Consider the following 16,789-nt stretch of genomic DNA (forward strand, 5'->3'; position numbering starts at 1 on the left):
AAAGACAGTGACCCTAAGGCTGCATACAGAATTTTTGTCGAGTGTAGAACTGCTAAACCACCTTAACCAGATAATATACTGGTCTGTGTTATTCTTAAGATGCATTCAAGCACAGATGAGCAACACCTTCATATGTTGGATGTGAGAGGGTGTGTGGTGTTATTTGGTGAGGACTGAATCATTGTGTTCCATCACCTTGACTTTTTGTTTCCTGCGCAGATTGCCTGGAAGGTTGGGCAGTCTCTCCGTACACTGTTTCCAGTTGGATAACTGTCTGCATTATGTTGCTCATGGATTAGCTCATATTACTCCTCCACAGAGGCGTCGGGGTCATTTGACGAGAACCCAAGCAACGTTGATCACGTTCCTCAGTGATGATTCAATATTGGATATTTGCAGGGCTGCTACATGGTCTTCTCTATATACTTCTACTAAGTACTGTGCTATTATGGCTGAGTCTAGATCAGATGCAAACTATGGGAAGGCAGTTCCGCAGTCGTTCTTTAGATTCCAGACTCTACCTCCTATGGCTTGTGAGTCACCTGAGTAGAATACACATTTTCAACCACTCAAAGAACAAAGTTACCTACCTGTACCATAACTGTTCTTTTGATGTGGCTGCAGACTTGTATTCCATGGCCCTGCATCCCCTCTCCATCGGAGGCTCAAATATTCAGTGAGAGGGAACTGAAGGGAGTTGGGTGTTGCTGCCCTTAAAATTGTCATGTTGAAGGAATATGGGCTAGAGGGTGTGAGCACCATCCCTACTGGTCCTGGAAGCCAAAGTTCTTTGCTGCACTGTACACACGCACACACCATAGTGGCATACGTGTTTGCACCCAAATCTCGAGGAACAACAGGTAGCTAACAATCTTTTCTTATGTTGAACCATATGTTGGCTTGTTGAAAGTCTCCTGCTGCTGATTCCAGATTTATATTAACTGTTCTGCACTGAAATGTGTAGGACAGATTTTTTCCTACTTCGGCACAATTCCTGAAGCTGTCTAGTTATTTTCAGATTCTTCTTCTTCCTCTTACCTTCTCTCAAGTTTCCTTATTCTAAAGCTGAACAGGAAGATATGGAAAAGATCTTTTTTTTTCCTTTGACTTTTCTTATGACTGTTGGGTATCCTGCAGCATATTTCACTTAAGCTGCTACCGCAACTTAATTAACCTTTGCACCCTGTAAATATTTTAGCTGTTCCTGTGCTCACACTGATTGCACTCATTTTGTTTACAACCCCTTTTGGGAAGGGGATTGCAATCCCTTCCTTTGATTGGGTGCTCAAGCCTGTTAGGAAGACGAGCAGTTGTGAGTTAAGATCAGAGTTAGTGTACTGTTTATTCTGAGATGCATCAAAGTAATTGTCACCACTAAACAATTACATATGTCTTTATTTATGAAATAAGTTGATAGTGGAAGATGTTGGTAAGTACACTTTACCGAGAGATGCTTTTGCCATGTCTTTAGAATCCAGTTGCTGTCTCATGGACCCAGCAGCAAAGTGTCTTGTGTCCAAGCAGCTTGGTCTGAGAATAATTATGTGAGCAATAATGTACCACAAGGGGATGATGGTGGTTATATCTGTTAACTGTATGACTCCAGAACATGAATGTATGATACCAAACCTAAGTGGTATAAACTTCATAATGAATACAGGTGTCTAAAATAACATCTTCAAGAAATATAGCAGCTTTGACAAAAAGTTTCTGTAACGAGTCGTCCTGATTCTGTGGTGGTATACAGTATCCTTGCACATTCAGGCTAGTGCATTCTTAGCTAGTAATTATTCCACTGTCTCCATCAGTTATATCTAATTATATTAAACTCTCTCTCTTTTTATAAAAAAAAAAAAAAGCACATTCCACAGAATATCTTAAAGATACACACAGAAAAAATCTTTCCCAGAAAAAGGTGATACCTTTTGGACAAAGAGCAGGTAAGTTCCTCTGGTAATAGTTTCCTTAATATTCTTTAAAGAATATGTCATGTTTAACTAGTATTCTTGATGTTTGTTGATAAATTGGAATGGACAAAGATCCTAATATTGGAAAAATGAGACTGTGATTTTTAGGGGGGGTGGTTTTGTTTTCATTTTCCAAAAATCTCCTTCTCTGAAGTCTGAATAATGATGTTGTGGGGTTTTAAGCAAGCAATCCAATTCAACCCATTGAGAGACGAGGATGATCAGGACTGCTGTTCTTTCCCCAACATAAGAATCCTTGTGCATTCTAGTTCATAATCTTTCAGACTAAAAATTTGTGTGTAGTTTGTGTAAAAAAATATTATTTTATAAATTAACAATGTACTTAAAAGGGAAATCACTTTCTAACCTGTAGCACAAACAAGTCACTGCTGTCTTGGTTTACTTAAATTGTGGTGCTTCTTCGAGTTCTTGCTCGTGTCCATTCTATGTTAGATGTGTGCATGCTGCTTTCACCGTTGCTAGAGATTTTTCCCTTAATGGTAAGGGCTGGCTCTAGCACCTATGAAAAGGACTATACTTAATCTTCCTAATCATCTAGGGTAAGCTGATTTTTCAAAAGTGAATGTAAACCAAAATAGTGCTCTTTTTCTAACTGTGTGTATAGTTCCAGTGCTTTGGCTGTTGTTCATAGCTTTCTCAAGTTGCAGCAGAGTGAAAGTGGACCAGAGTTGTTTTAGTTTCCCCTGCTAATGTGAAATTTGTAGGCCACAGTAACAAGAATCGGATCATCTTCACTAAGCTGCCGTTTCCAAAACTAGAGCAGCAGTAAAGGAAGGCACTAGAATTATTAGTTAGAAGCCTTAATATTTTTCAGACACCACCCAAATGGAAGTTACAGAAAATGTCCAAGGATATCACATTGGTTGAGATTCCAGTGCTCTCTCCTTTCTCAGTAGCTGATAGGGTATTTGGCTCCTTGTGTCGGTGTTGCTCAGGGACAGTGAGGCCCCTCTTCTTAGTTCAGTACTCTGTTTGAATTTTTTTAAATCGGGTATCTATCTCTGATTTAAAATCAGGTGTATAACTCAGTTTGAGTGAGTGAATGTGTGCGAATTGATATGACAGATTTTGAGGAAAGAAGTAATTTAGATTGTGAATTCTTTGGTGCAGGGACCTTTTTATGTGTTATACAGCACCTAGCACAGTGGAGCCCTGATTCATGATTGGAGCCCGTACATGTTAGCACAGTACAAGTAATAGCTAGTAATAAATAAATCCTAGACCTAAAAAATATAGGGGGAAAAGTAGAGAACAGTGTAGGAAAAGAAAGATAAATGGATTCAAAGTGTGAAAGGGGTGAAAAGAGGAAGCAGAAAATAATGACAAGAAAAGATGTACTATGATCAAGGAAGGAAAACAAGATACAACAAAAGCAAGAGAAACAGTAATAAGTTATAATAAACATATTAACATTTTTAACAGTGTATTACAATGAAATATTCTACAGAATACTACAACTATTTTACAGAAGGTGGCATGGTGGAACAATTATTTTTCACTTTGTAGTAGGTTTAGTCTTCAGACTAATAGATGTCAGGTAAGTCTTTCAAACCCTGTTTATAGACACATGTAATTTGTCTTTATGACTGTTGTTTGTAGAAGTGCCTAACTCAGGTATGTTTCTTCAGAGCTCTGTTTAGAAGAGCACATCATCAAGGGGGTGATCATAGTAGTTAGTGTGAAAGAGTGGTAGGCTATCTGCTGATAACTTTAAAAACTTGTATCGTTGAAAAGTGTCATTGTGACTGGTCAGTATGCAATAAAACAATAAAATATGCCTAGGTGTGGATGTTTTATGTGCATCAATAGATGTTGGGGTATCAATAGATGTTTCATGTGTACTGTTTTCTGAACTGTTCTACACAGGTTCTCCAGAATTAGTTTTTGTCAGCCACGTAATAAACCCGTGCCACTTCTATATTCGGAGATATTCACAGAGGAAAACAGCAATTTTTTTGGAAAAAAAGCTGAGTCACTTTTGTAGTAGTAAGAGTTCATACCTTAGTCCTTCAGGCATTTTGGAACTAGGTAACTCAAATAATTTTCAAATACTTTACTTAATTTAAAATTCCGTATTACAATATCTGTTTAGTTTTACAATTTTTATTCTCCATTCGTAGAATATGTTCAGCTAGTAAAATATCCTATATATTCTGGAGTGAGTGTTGCTCTGGAGAGTCATTATTGAGCTCTGAGAGAAAGAGAACACATTTTCACCCATGTTTTATAAAGTTAGGCACTCAGATATATATATAGATCTAGATATCTATCTAGATATAGATAGACACCTAAATGATAGTAGTCTGATCTTCAGAAGGTCTGGAGTGCCAACAGCTTCTCTTGACTTGAGCAGGAGTTGAGTGCTTTGCACACCTGAAAATCCTGACACTTTTAAGTCACTGGCTATTGATTTAGCATCTGAATATAGCCATTAATTGGTGTGACTTTATTTTTTAATATATTGACTGAAAATAGATTAAGCCTGATTCATTCATTTTAGTGTATAAACCAACATGTACTCTCATGGGAGAAACCTTCCTTTCTTATGGTTAACTGAGTCTGGAACTGTTGCAGCAGTTAAAGTGAAAATAACATATTACTAGACATCCCTTGTTCTCATGTGATAGATGTTAGTCACATCACTTAATGCATTTCAGGAGAGTTCTTTTATGAATGGTGATGAGCAGTATAAGAACCAGAATAGATAATAAAATTGAATAAATACTGGGATTTTATAATCTAGCAATTCAGTATTTTGACAGTTTGCTTCCTAAAAATTGCAAAAACAAAGTTAAGTTTGGTGGCTGATGTGACGTCCGGTTCAGTTACTGAGTGAAGGATTATGTGGCAGTGAAGAACACATTGGATCTCTTAACTGGTAATTTCCAGACATTATAATGTTTGGGTTATTAAAGCTGTAGAATTTTTATAATGGAAACAATATACCGGTGGGTTGTTCGGTTTTATCTGGACTTTAACTTCGTAAAAAGAAACTTGCTTGTTTGCAACCTAACTCAGATTCTTTTTCAAATGATGGTCTCTGTATGTATTCCACACATGGGTACACATATGCTCCATGCTCCTGAGATTGGAGATTTGTAACAAGGTGCATGCCTGCACAGGTTTTTTTCTTTATAAGGGGGCAGAGTGGACTGATGTCTCTCTAGTTCCTTCTTACTGCCACATGGCCTAAATCAGAATCTCCTGTGTTCATAGATACCTTCATGCTTCTTTAGCAAACCTGTTAATAAATTGTAAATAGTTTTTAATATGGTAATTTATAGTCTTTGATATAGTTCATATAGTCTAGTTCCCCGCATCTCAGGGAATTTTCCCTGAGGACAAGGACTATACCCAGGATTTAAGAATTGCATATCCTGGCCCCACTCCTTCTCAGTGAGTGACAAACACCAGTGCTGCTTTTACTGCCTTGGCAAGGCTCACAAATCTGCTAAGTATTGCATCTGTCACTCCTTCCTCCCCGAACCCATAAAGGATGAGAGCTTCAGCTAAAGAAGCATCTTACAGAGAGGGCCATGAGACCACTGTTAGATTCAAGCTGGAGAGAGCCCCCTGTACCAGACTCAGTCGATGGGACCCATCCAAACAAGAACTCAGGAGCTAAGGTTTTATTTGCTAAGGCCAAAGAATTGCTTCCTAGGGCTTCTCATGAGAGCAAGGGGCACTCTCACAAACAAAAGGACAGGTGGTGTCGTCATCTTCGAAATCTGCTTCCAAAAGAAAGGATTCCTCCCTTACTTCACCCAAATTGGGTGAATCTTTGCATGCAGGTCCTAAGAACTTAGGCTCTCTTAAACCTCATCAACATGAGAGTGTGGCTCAAAGATGTACAGTTCCACCAGTACTGACTCTGGTGCCGATGCTTAAAACAAAGGATCAGAACCAACTGGAACAGTCTGAGAGGTCTGGCCTTGACACTGAATCGGTACTGGACCACTCCTGGAAGGGCCTACTAGATACAACAGTCCCAACTAGAGGAACACTCCTGTGCTCTGGGAAGGTCCAAAACCTTCATCTGTCCAAAAGACATCTTCACCTATCCTACTTTCCTACTTCTTTCAAGTCCATCCTTATTCAGGGATATTGAATCTACCTCAATGCGGAAACTACAGAACCCGAACCACCAAAAAGGAAAAGCAATGTTCTTCTGGTGGCAGAGGACAGGAATTTCCGCCTATATCTTTTCTGTGAGCAGGAGCATCCATTTGCCAGTACCGGTGGCTCTGCCATTTGAGCAAGAATCTGCCTTCTCATTGGCTGAGTTGGAAGTTCCAGACAAACAATTGTCTCCATGTATGTGAGTTAGTCTAGACAGACTCTAGAACAATGGTGGGCAACCTAAGACCCGCAGACCATTTATTTACATTTGCCTGGCCGCCTGCCTCTCCCAGTGGCCACGGTTCACCGTTCCCAGCCAATAGGAGCTGCAGGAAGTAGTGGCCAGCATGTTCCTGTGGCCCACTCCACTTCCCACAGCTCCCGTTGGCCTGGAACAATGAACCGCAGCTACGCAAATGTAAACGAACTGTCTGGTGGCCTGCCAATGGATTACCCTGATGGGCCCCGTGCTGCTCACCACTGCTCTAGAAGTATAGAAGACCTGGGTTCTATCTACCCAGATACAACTATTCAGGTACCTAGTGCCCTGGGGTCCCCCTGACTGGTTGACTTCCTGCTGATATTACTGGCATTCTTGGGATCACTATACTAAGCACCCCCATTTATACACAAAGTATACCTGCTATCTCCTAGCTAGCAGCTGGCTTTGTCAGAATATGGGGCAGAAGAAGTAGTTGACTTGGATCTGATAGTCCTAACTGCTGTCTCATTCTCCTTACCAGATGAGGCAGTTGCTCCTTCTTCACCTTCCCTGTCTGATGACCATAGGCATTATCAGGAGCATCTGGAGAGAGTGACGTCTTAGCTCCAGATTCATTAGAGGAAGTCCAGGATACCCATCACTGGACATCTTACAACCTTCTGTACCCAGTGGGGTGGCCCTTCCAGTTAAGGAGGCCATTTTGGAGCCTGCCAGGGCAGTGTAGCATATCCCTGTTTCCTTTGCCCGTACCCTTAAACAGCTGAGAAATTTTATTTTGTACTGGCTAAAGGGTCAGATTTCATTTTTTATCCACCCAGGACCCAACTCACTGGTGGTGTGGGCAGCTGCTGAAAGACTCAGGCTTCAACACCTGAAACAACTCCATATGACAAAGGTAACAAATGCCTTGACCTTTTGGGGAGGAAGGTATATTTATCAGCTAGTTTCCAATTTCAATTTGCTAACTACCAGATCTTTAGCAAAATTCAATTTCACAAACCATTCCAAATTTGTGTAATTCAAGAATAAACTTTCCCAGGAGGACAGGACTCAATTCCCAGCCCTCGACAATGAAGGCAAATTGGGGCTAAGACTTCACTCCAAGCAGTAGTGGACACAGCTGACACTGCATCTAGCACTATTGCCAAGCTTTCATCATGATGAAAGAGTCCTAGCTTCATGCTGCAGGGTTCCCCAGAGTGATGCAAAATACCATTGAGGATCTGTCTGTGAACTAGTTCAGTCAATTCAATGAAAAGATTGACAGGTTGCTACACTTGCTTAAGGATTTCAGGACAACCAGCCCTGAAGAGAAAGCACCACAAGTAGGTGTTTTGGCTCATATCTCTCCCTCAGCTGTTTTACCACTAGTGCTCTTATGAACTGTCATGCAACTGCAAGTGGATACAAAGAATAAGGTATGTGACTTCCTCTACCTCATCCGCCTCTGCACACCCCACTTACCATCCAGGGCTTCTTTTGATGGGACTCTCAAACCACTTTACCTCTATTGATGCTGTCTCCTACTGCTCCCAAAGTTTTGATGTCCACTTCGCCCACAACTGAAGGGTGATAACAGGCAAGTGGGTACTAGAAATAATCCACTGTGGCTGCAGAATCGAGTTCATCTTTCTCTCTATATTGAGGCAGTCAATTTTATGCAATTCTTGCTTCAGAAACTGCATCATGCTCTCAGCAACATACCTAACAGGTAGGCAGAACTCTCTTGTGTGCAGTTTTAACACGTAGTTCTCCAGATGCTACAAGTGAAAGATATACAACTCTCCTCTGAATGACATATTGGCTCAGTGGGGAAAGCCATCTTGGGATCTCTTTGCCTCAGAGACAAACAAGAAAAACAATACTGCTCCAGAGCATCATTAGGTCAGGGCTCCAGTGGCGATGCCCTTCTACTTCTCTGGATGGACCATGTGAGGTATGCCTTTCCTCTCATTCCCCTGCTTCCTCAAGTTTTTCAGAAGATTCATCAGGACAGGGCCCTGCTCATTCTCATTACACCCAATTGATCCAAACAGTTCTGATTTCTGGATCCCGTCTGAATGTCAGTCTGTTTTCCTTCCGAGAGAGGTTCTGAGTTAACTGCAAAATCAGACATTCCAACCGAGACCCTCTTTATCTTACTGCCTGGTATTTGGACCGAACTCAGACCTGGAGCACTCATGTTCAGAGACTGTTCAAAGTATTCTTAACCACAATAGAAATTTCTCCACCAGAAAATGCTACCTTGCTAAGTGGAGGTGTTTCTCTACCTGGATGTTACAGGAGAGATGTTTGTCCGCACTGCCCCTTGTACCCTTGGTTATCCGCATGCATAAAAAACTATGCAGGCACAGACCAGTGGATACTGCTTTTGCTACAAATTTCCTATCTCAGGCACAGGGATCGCATGTATATCCATGCATGGAATACTGAGAACTGACCACACATCTTGAAGAATCTCCAGTTATAGGTAAGTAGCTTCCATTTTCCATGGTCTGTTATGATCCCTGACTGATATAAAAAGGAAACAAAATACAAAATGGGAAAGGATTGCCTAGAAAAGAGTACTGCAGAAAAGGATCCAGGGATTATAGTGGATCCCAGATTAAATGAACCAACAATTAAAAACTATGGCTGAAAAAAAAGGGAATATTGTTCTGGGATATATTAGCAGGAGGGTTGTAAGCAAGACATGAGAAATTATTCTTCCACTCTGCTCAGACTGATAAGGCCTGAACTAGCTACATGGTAAAATGTAAACCATGGCAGGATGTACTAAAATGTAATGACAGTAGCTTCTAAACTAAAATATTTAAGTCATGGATTTAGTTGGTTTAAAATTGTAGTATTTTTTTAATCTTTATTTAGGTGCAAGAATCTTTATCAACAGTAAAGAAAATGGAATGTGGTGCCGTGGAACTATCACTGAGTTGATTCCCCTGGAAAGTAAAAATAAGGAAAAACCCTGTGGTTCAACAAAATACAAAATTCATGATGTTGCAATGATGCAGATATTCATGGAAGACTTTGGGAATTCTGAAGTTTTAGTTGGTTCAGGGTATGATTATCTTATCATAACTACATCTATGTCTTTGTGAATAAAAATAGCCTCTTGTCCCAAACTGTGGCATTTCAGCTGTTGGTTTCTGATAGGAGTATGTACTATGAAAGTCAATAAAACTACCTTTTTCACAAATTAATAACCAAATACACAAATGAGTGCTCTGTGACTTGCATACAGCCGCGCACACACAAATATTATATACATTAACCTCTGAGGAAATGTATCCAAGTTACGGTACAAGACATGAATGTTTAAAATTGTAGACATTGAAAATTCAGTGTCTGAACAAGATACATTTCCATGTTGCCGCTTATTGCAACTTTATTGCGAATATCGTGATAATTGGTGTCTTTCTAAAAGCACTCTTGTAATCATGACTGCATGAGAATCTTGGCTTTCATTTAAAAAAAAAAATGATTTCTAGCCCTTATGGTTACAGAGAGAAGTTTGAAAATGTGATGAAGTGCATCTTATGGGTCAAATCAAAAGGTAAATTAAAGGAACCTAAAATGTGGTTTATAAATACATCATCTTGGATAATTCTCTGCTGAAAAATAAATCATGTCTATTTGTAACAACTGTTAATAAAGTCAAGTGCACAATAGGATTTCAAAATGCTATAGAGTCAAACAATGTTAGTCCTTTAATTGCACTTAGCGTTTCAAAGCCACAAATGATAAACAGTAAGAAACATCACAAAAATAAAAACAAACCTCTTAAAAATAAAATTTTTTTTAAATGTTTTTTGAAAATGTGGTGTGGTTTTTGTTTGTTAGTTTTTTAAAGATTTGTAAACCTAATAGTTTTGAGGTGTTGACTCTTGGTTTTTAAACATTTGAAGTTTGCAATACTGTATTTCTCACAATTGTAAAATAAATTTTTCACTAACAGGCTAGATAGGAGGAATTGTGGTTTTACAGGTCTTAAGAATAAATTGGGAGAACTAATTTTTTTGAGTGATGCTGGAGCTTCTTACACTGCTTTTTCTAACGGCATCAAACCTCGAAAAGCATATAGGTCTGTCATGAGCATATTCTATATACTTTTTTTATACTTTGGCAACATTTTAATATCTTGTGCCAATGAAGTCAAATTGAATTTTGCTTGTTTGATTTCTGTCAGTGTATTAAGATGACCCCCATGTTTTTAAAAAAAGACTATTTTCCCTAGTCTCTGAACTGTTCTTGTGGGGAAGTGTAGGCACAGGATTTCCGAGTTTTTTTTTTTTTAAATGCTTGCTGTAGCAGTAACTGAGTGACCTTATGAAGTCAGGTTTCAGAGTAGCAGCCGTGTTAGTCTGTATCCGCAAAAAGAAAAGGAGGACGTGTGACACCTTAGAGACTAACAAATTTATTTGAGCATAAGCTTTTGTGAGCTACAGATCACTTTATCGGATGCATTCAGTGGAAAATACAGTGGAGAGATTTATATACACAGAGAACACGAAACAGTGGGTGTTACCATACATGCTGTAATGAGAGTGATCAGGTAAGGTGAGCTATTACCAGCGAGGGGGGTGGGCGGGGGAAACCTTTTGTAGTGATAATCAAGGTGGGCATTTCCAGCAGTTGACAAGAATGTCTGAGGAACAGCAAGGGGAATAAACATGGGGAAATAGTTTTACTTTATGTAATGACAGGTTTCAGAGTAGCAGCCATGTTGTTGGTCTGTATTCACAAAAAGAAAAGGAGTCTCTAAGGTGCCACAAGTACTCTTTTTCTTTTTACTTTGTGTAATGACCCATCCACTCCCAGTCTTTATTCAAGCCTAAGTTAATTGTATCCAGTTTGCAAATTAATTCCAATTCAGCAGTCTCTCGTTGGAGTCTGTTTTTGAAGTTTTTGTTGTTGAAGAATTGCCACTTTTAGGTCTGTAATATGTTTATTCCCCTCTGCCCCTCCCACCCCCGCTGTTCCTCAGACCTTCTTGTCAACTGCTGTAAATGGCCCACCTTGATTATCACTACAGAAGTTTCCCCCCTGCCACCCCCCGCTGGTAATAGCTCACCTTACCTGATCACTCTCATTACAGTGTGTATGGTAACACCCATTGTTTCATGTTCTCTGTGTATATAAATCTCCCCACTGTATTTTTCACTGAATGCTTCCGATGAAGTGAGCTGTAGCTCACGGAAGCTTATGCTCAAATACATTTGTTAGTCTCTAAGGTGCCACAAGTCCTCTTTTTCTTATGAAGTCAGTTAACTTCTCTGCCTAAACTTTCCTATCTGTAAAATGAATACATGTTACAGAATTGCTTGTGCTTTCATGGTATTTTGACTTGGCTGTAAGGACAGTTTCTTTCTGTAAATAAACTGTAATTGGACCCAGTCCTTGAAATCGTTTTTAAAAAAAGTTCATTCAAAACGGACTTAAATTAAGACCCAGTTCTTTTTATAATATAAAAAACATACTACTTTATACTGATCATCAAATGAAAACTTATTTTAAGAAATAATATGCTAGTCTGAAAGCATAATGTAAAATATTATTCCATGGGCATGTTAGCAATAGAAAGGTAAGGGGGAGGTATCATTTGATTGTAAAAAAATTTACAGAATTTTCAGTGATGTCATCCTGCCCAGCTCCTCTAGTGGGGATAATTGTATTGTTGGAAATGGGTCAAGTTGGGTATCATTCAAAAGCCCTTTTTGCCATTAACACAATGATGCCAAACATGACAAACCTAGAACAGTTATGTGGGTACATATTCAAGAAAATGTTTTAAAATCAACTTTTTAAAAATTTATATTTTAACATAGGTTGCATTGCTTACAAAAAGATGTAGATCTTTGGTAATTCTAAGGAAGTTGGCCTTGGTATGTAGGACTGAAAACATTTATTCATCAGTTGTCATCAGTGTTGTCTCTGTTTAGGGCACCATTGCTAGACATGTTGTCACACTGATCTTCGTCCATGCATATCTCCGTACAAAGCAGATTGCTAGCCAAACATTTGCAGGGTCGTGAGCATTTGATCTTTGCACACAACTATTTGATTAACTAAAGGATTGATCTGGGAGCAAATGGTATTTCACGCACAACTACTTCCATCGTGATATTAATGAGCTCTAGTCTGTCATATGCTGATGGGTTGCCCTTTTGACTAAGCTCATCCTGTAGCTTTAAAATGCCCCTTGGCCATTTTAGCACCTAATTACTCTACGGGGTGCTTGGTTGCTTCTGGGGAAGTCATTCCATTCATGCTTAATATTTAGTTTGAAATTCAAGGAGTTCTGGGGTTGTCAGGAAATACCAGGAAAGATCATTTGGATGCTGTCTGATGCCATCAACCCCCCCGCAATGACTTTGATCTGTTTTTTGTATTCTAGAGCTTTGTCTGAGCCAAGTGCACAGAGGGGAACTAGCAACCTTTAAATAACCCAGTTTCCTTTTGAAATTCCTCCCGTATGTCAGGGTCAGATTTTTCTATACCTCTTTTTTTTTTTTTTTTTTTTTTTCCCCCTCAGCGAGGTACCAGGTAATCAATGCAGAATGATTAGCTGAATCTAAAGGAAGAAATACTTCATAAAGTCTTATAGTACTGTCAGGTGCAAATTCCAATTAACAGTCCTAATGGGTTGAATAAAGAGCAGCAAAGACTCAACCGTCTTCATGAATCACTGCATCATCGCAAAATGTATCCAGCATCATGTTCTGAGCGTTAACTGATAAAACAGTACCACCAGTTGAGGGCCACAATTTAACTTTGGGGGATGCATGTTTGACATGCTTGTGCTAAAGTATAATTTTAAAAAGCTGATTTTTAAACACTTTCTAAAATATATTTCTACATAATTGTTCTAGGTTTGTCATGTTTGTGGGAGCAAGGGCTTTCAAATGATACCCAACTTGACTCATTTCCAACAACACTATGTTATCAAAATTTCCCCAACCAGAGGATTTGGAGTTAGGAGCTGGGGGGGGAAGGGAGAGCAAGTCCTTGCTGTCGTGCCTAGAGGGTGACACCATTGAAATTATGATTCTGTAGATTTTTATGAATCAAATGAAACGTCTTATTTTTCTATCATTAACTGCTCACGGAATTACAGATGCTCCCAGACTACGCTGCATTTTTGTACTATCATTGTTTGTTTATATTCCCACTAGGATTGGTGGTGTCCCTGTGGTGAGGCCAGAACAAGTTGTTCTACAGAACTTAGTGGTAAATGACTTGTGTGTGTTTATAAGGAAGCCTGATCCATGTATAGAGGCGCAGCTCAGGGATATTCCTCCGTTAGCAGTGCGGTGCTCGCTGAAGGACATAGTTCCCAAAAACTCAGTAAGTAAGCGCTGTTTGTACTATTTAAGAGAGAAAATTTCATTCAGGTTTTTTATTATGGAAGTTAAAATTGGTCCTATTTTCGTGACTTTCCAAATACCCCCCCCCCCAAAAAAAACACAAGGAGAATTCAGAAGTATACAGCATTTCTATCAAGTTATATATTAAAAAGATAGGCTTATGGTTATTTTCCAAACTATGTATGTAATGATAGTTTACATAAATGGGTATTTCTTAAAAATAATTAATGTTTTAAAGGATGTATTACAATAAAAGATTTATACTTCACTGGTTTGGGGGTTGTTCTGGAGATGTCCTTTTGTCACATTCCAAAAAAGAGAAGTATAGAATTGGTTGTCTGATAACTTGGGCCTGGGGCATGTCTGTCTTTTTTCAAAATTCAACCAAATAGGGAATGGTATAGAACAGTCCTCTTTTAGAATAGTTTCATAAGTATCTGACTGAGGTTTTCCTTTTTTTACCAAAAACCTGGTGTTGCTCACCTTGAAAATAGTCTTGATGTTCCTTGATGCTTCCTTCTGTCCAACTCTCCCCACTTGCTGCTAACACTTGTTCCTTAAAAAAAGGACATAAGTTATAGAAATGCTTGTTTCATTACTTGCTTTTATTTATGCTCGTTGAGTTAGCCTCACTTGTGCAATGTTCCTATGTGGACAGAGATGTTGAAATAATAGATCTATACATTTCTAGGGATATAACTGTAGACAACCTTAAATGGCAGACATTTCAGCTCATATTACACTGATAAAATAAGTGGTAGCAATTAACTTGCAAGTCTAAATTATTGAAATGACCTCCTCTGCTTGCCTAAATCTTCAAACTAGAAACATACAGGCTTAGAACTGTGAAGGGAAAACCACTGATTTTGCTCATTCCAAGAGTTAAATAAATAAATATGAGATGGCAAAAAGACCTGTCACCATAAACAAACTGTGAATTTTTTTTAATGGTTTATAGTTGCATTGTTTCAAAGCCTGGTATTCTGATCATGCTGATATTATTTGTGACTTAGTCAGTGTGAGATCTCAGTTGCTTTAATAATGGCTTAATCAAAAAGAACAGAGTATAATTTAAACTAAACATTTCCATTCAAAATTGAAGGGGCATAGTTGACCTAAAAATGCTCCCAAAAGGACCAACCTGCTTTTTGATGAGCCTACTCATCAGCCAGTCTTAAATTCCGGATTGTCAGTTCTGCTGCACTGATGATGAAATACGACCACACAAATTATTTCAAATTGACAGACTTTATTGACCACATAACAGAGCACAAAGGAGACCAGTATAAAGCTATCATCGCGGAGGGCCATCTAATAGTCAAAACTGCTTTACAGGCATCTTTAGATGCAGCAGATATGGCGGCACATTCCATAGCTATTGCCATAGTTCTGCGCTGGGCTTCATGGCTTCACTTGTCTGGCTTCCCAAGGGTGGTACAGTCCACCTTGGAGGATCTCCCCTTTTGATGGTCAGAAGTTGTTTGCCACAAAGACTGACACGTGCGAGTCTTTCAAGGTGTCAAGGGACTTAACCCTTTGTTCCCTTGGATATACATGCCTGCACCAAGAAAAAAACGGGGGAAATACTATTCCACCCAGCCTACAAGATCTGTCCCATTTGCCCAACAGCAGAGGCAACACGACACACAAAGGCACAGAAACCTGCAAGGTGTCGACCACCTCTGACTCAATCATTGGCATCCCAACAACCCTTTGCAAAACAACAATTTTGAGGGCCCAAGAGACCTCCCCCATTCCTCAGTGCTGACACCATCAAAGACCGTCCCATTTTGGACGCTGTTTGACACCTCATACTAGGCATGGCAATCCATCACCACGGACAAATGGGTTCCAGAAATAATCAACATGGGTTATTTGATAGCATTCACCTCCATCCCACTCTACTCACCCTCTCTCCCCAGCCCTCTTCATGGACCCTTCTCAAGAACAACTTCTATGGCAAGAAGTAAACCACCTACTATATTCGGGTGCCGTGGAACCAGTACCATCACAACACAGAGGGAAATGGTTTTATTCATACTACTTAAACACAGAAGAGGAATGGAGGATGGAGACCTATTCTAGACCTCAGGAAACTCAACAAATTCATAAGGGTCCAATGGTTCAGGATGGCCACATGAGCAACAATAATATCAGCACTGGAACAGGGGGACACGTTCTTGGCCATCGACCTCCAAGATGCCCATTTTCATATAACCATACATCCTGCTCGCAGGAAGTTCCTCAGATTTACTCTGGGGACAAAACATTATCAATATAAAGTTTTACCTTTCAGTCTTTTGGCAGCACCACGAATGTTCTCCAAAATTCTTGTGGTAGTGGCAGCACACCTCCGCAAGCAGGGGGTGATAATATTTCTCTATCTGGGTGAGTGCCTACTAAAAGCTCCCACCCAGGAAGATGCCTTACTCATGGGACACTCTCCCTATTTTCATGGTTGGCAATACAAATAAACCTACAAAAACCAACACTGACATCCATGCAGAAACTGGACTTCATCAGGGCCCATCTCATCTTTGGCTCTGGAAGCCAAAGCATCACTACTACCGACCAGATTACAGATACTACTATAGTCAGTCTGATCTCAACAGTACTGAACAGACCACAGATATCTGCATGGACCTGCTTCCAACTATTAGGCTGTATGGTGGTAACAGCATTTGTGGTACGACACGCAAAGCTTCACAATGCACTGCGTTGAGCGTTGGCTAAGAACGGTTTACATTTCACACAGACATAGCCTGAACAAGCACCTTACCATGTCACTCAAAGTCAAAGACTCTGCACTAGTGGACTCAACCCTACAACGTGTGTGTGGGAGTCCCTTTCACACAGACTCCAACTTCGATGATACCACGGATGCCTCCTCGATAGGCTATGGGGCTCGCTCACAGCAATTCAGGGCAGATAGTCGCCTTCAGAGATACTGTTGTATATAAACCTAGAACTATGTTCTGTTTGCATCGTGTCTTTGCACTTCCTGCCCTTGATCAGAAACAAGTCCAGAAGGGTAAATGGATAACATTTTCTGTGTGTTTTATATAAACTGACTGGGAGGGGAATCACACTCCTTA

General features: G+C 39.7%; 1 protein-coding gene across 3 annotated transcripts in view; it reads left to right on the top strand.

Annotated features, from left to right (window-relative positions):
* The window catches only part of RNF17 (ring finger protein 17), a 220,853-nt gene that overhangs the window by 83,875 nt on the left and 120,189 nt on the right, over positions 1-16,789 (top strand). For 2 of the 3 annotated variants that reach the window (XM_038411672.2, XM_043504233.1), the window contains exons 14-17: positions 1,860-1,940; positions 3,855-4,016; positions 9,199-9,388; positions 13,503-13,674. In XM_038411672.2, the coding sequence (XP_038267600.1) occupies positions 1,860-1,940; positions 3,855-4,016; positions 9,199-9,388; positions 13,503-13,674 (605 nt within the window). The remainder of the gene's footprint in view (positions 1-1,859; positions 1,941-3,854; positions 4,017-9,198; positions 9,389-13,502; positions 13,675-16,789) is intronic. The other variant, XM_038411698.2, reaches the window with a different exon arrangement.

This window comes from Dermochelys coriacea, chromosome 1, assembly GCF_009764565.3.
Source record: "Dermochelys coriacea isolate rDerCor1 chromosome 1, rDerCor1.pri.v4, whole genome shotgun sequence".
Taxonomy (NCBI): domain Eukaryota; kingdom Metazoa; phylum Chordata; order Testudines; family Dermochelyidae; genus Dermochelys; species Dermochelys coriacea.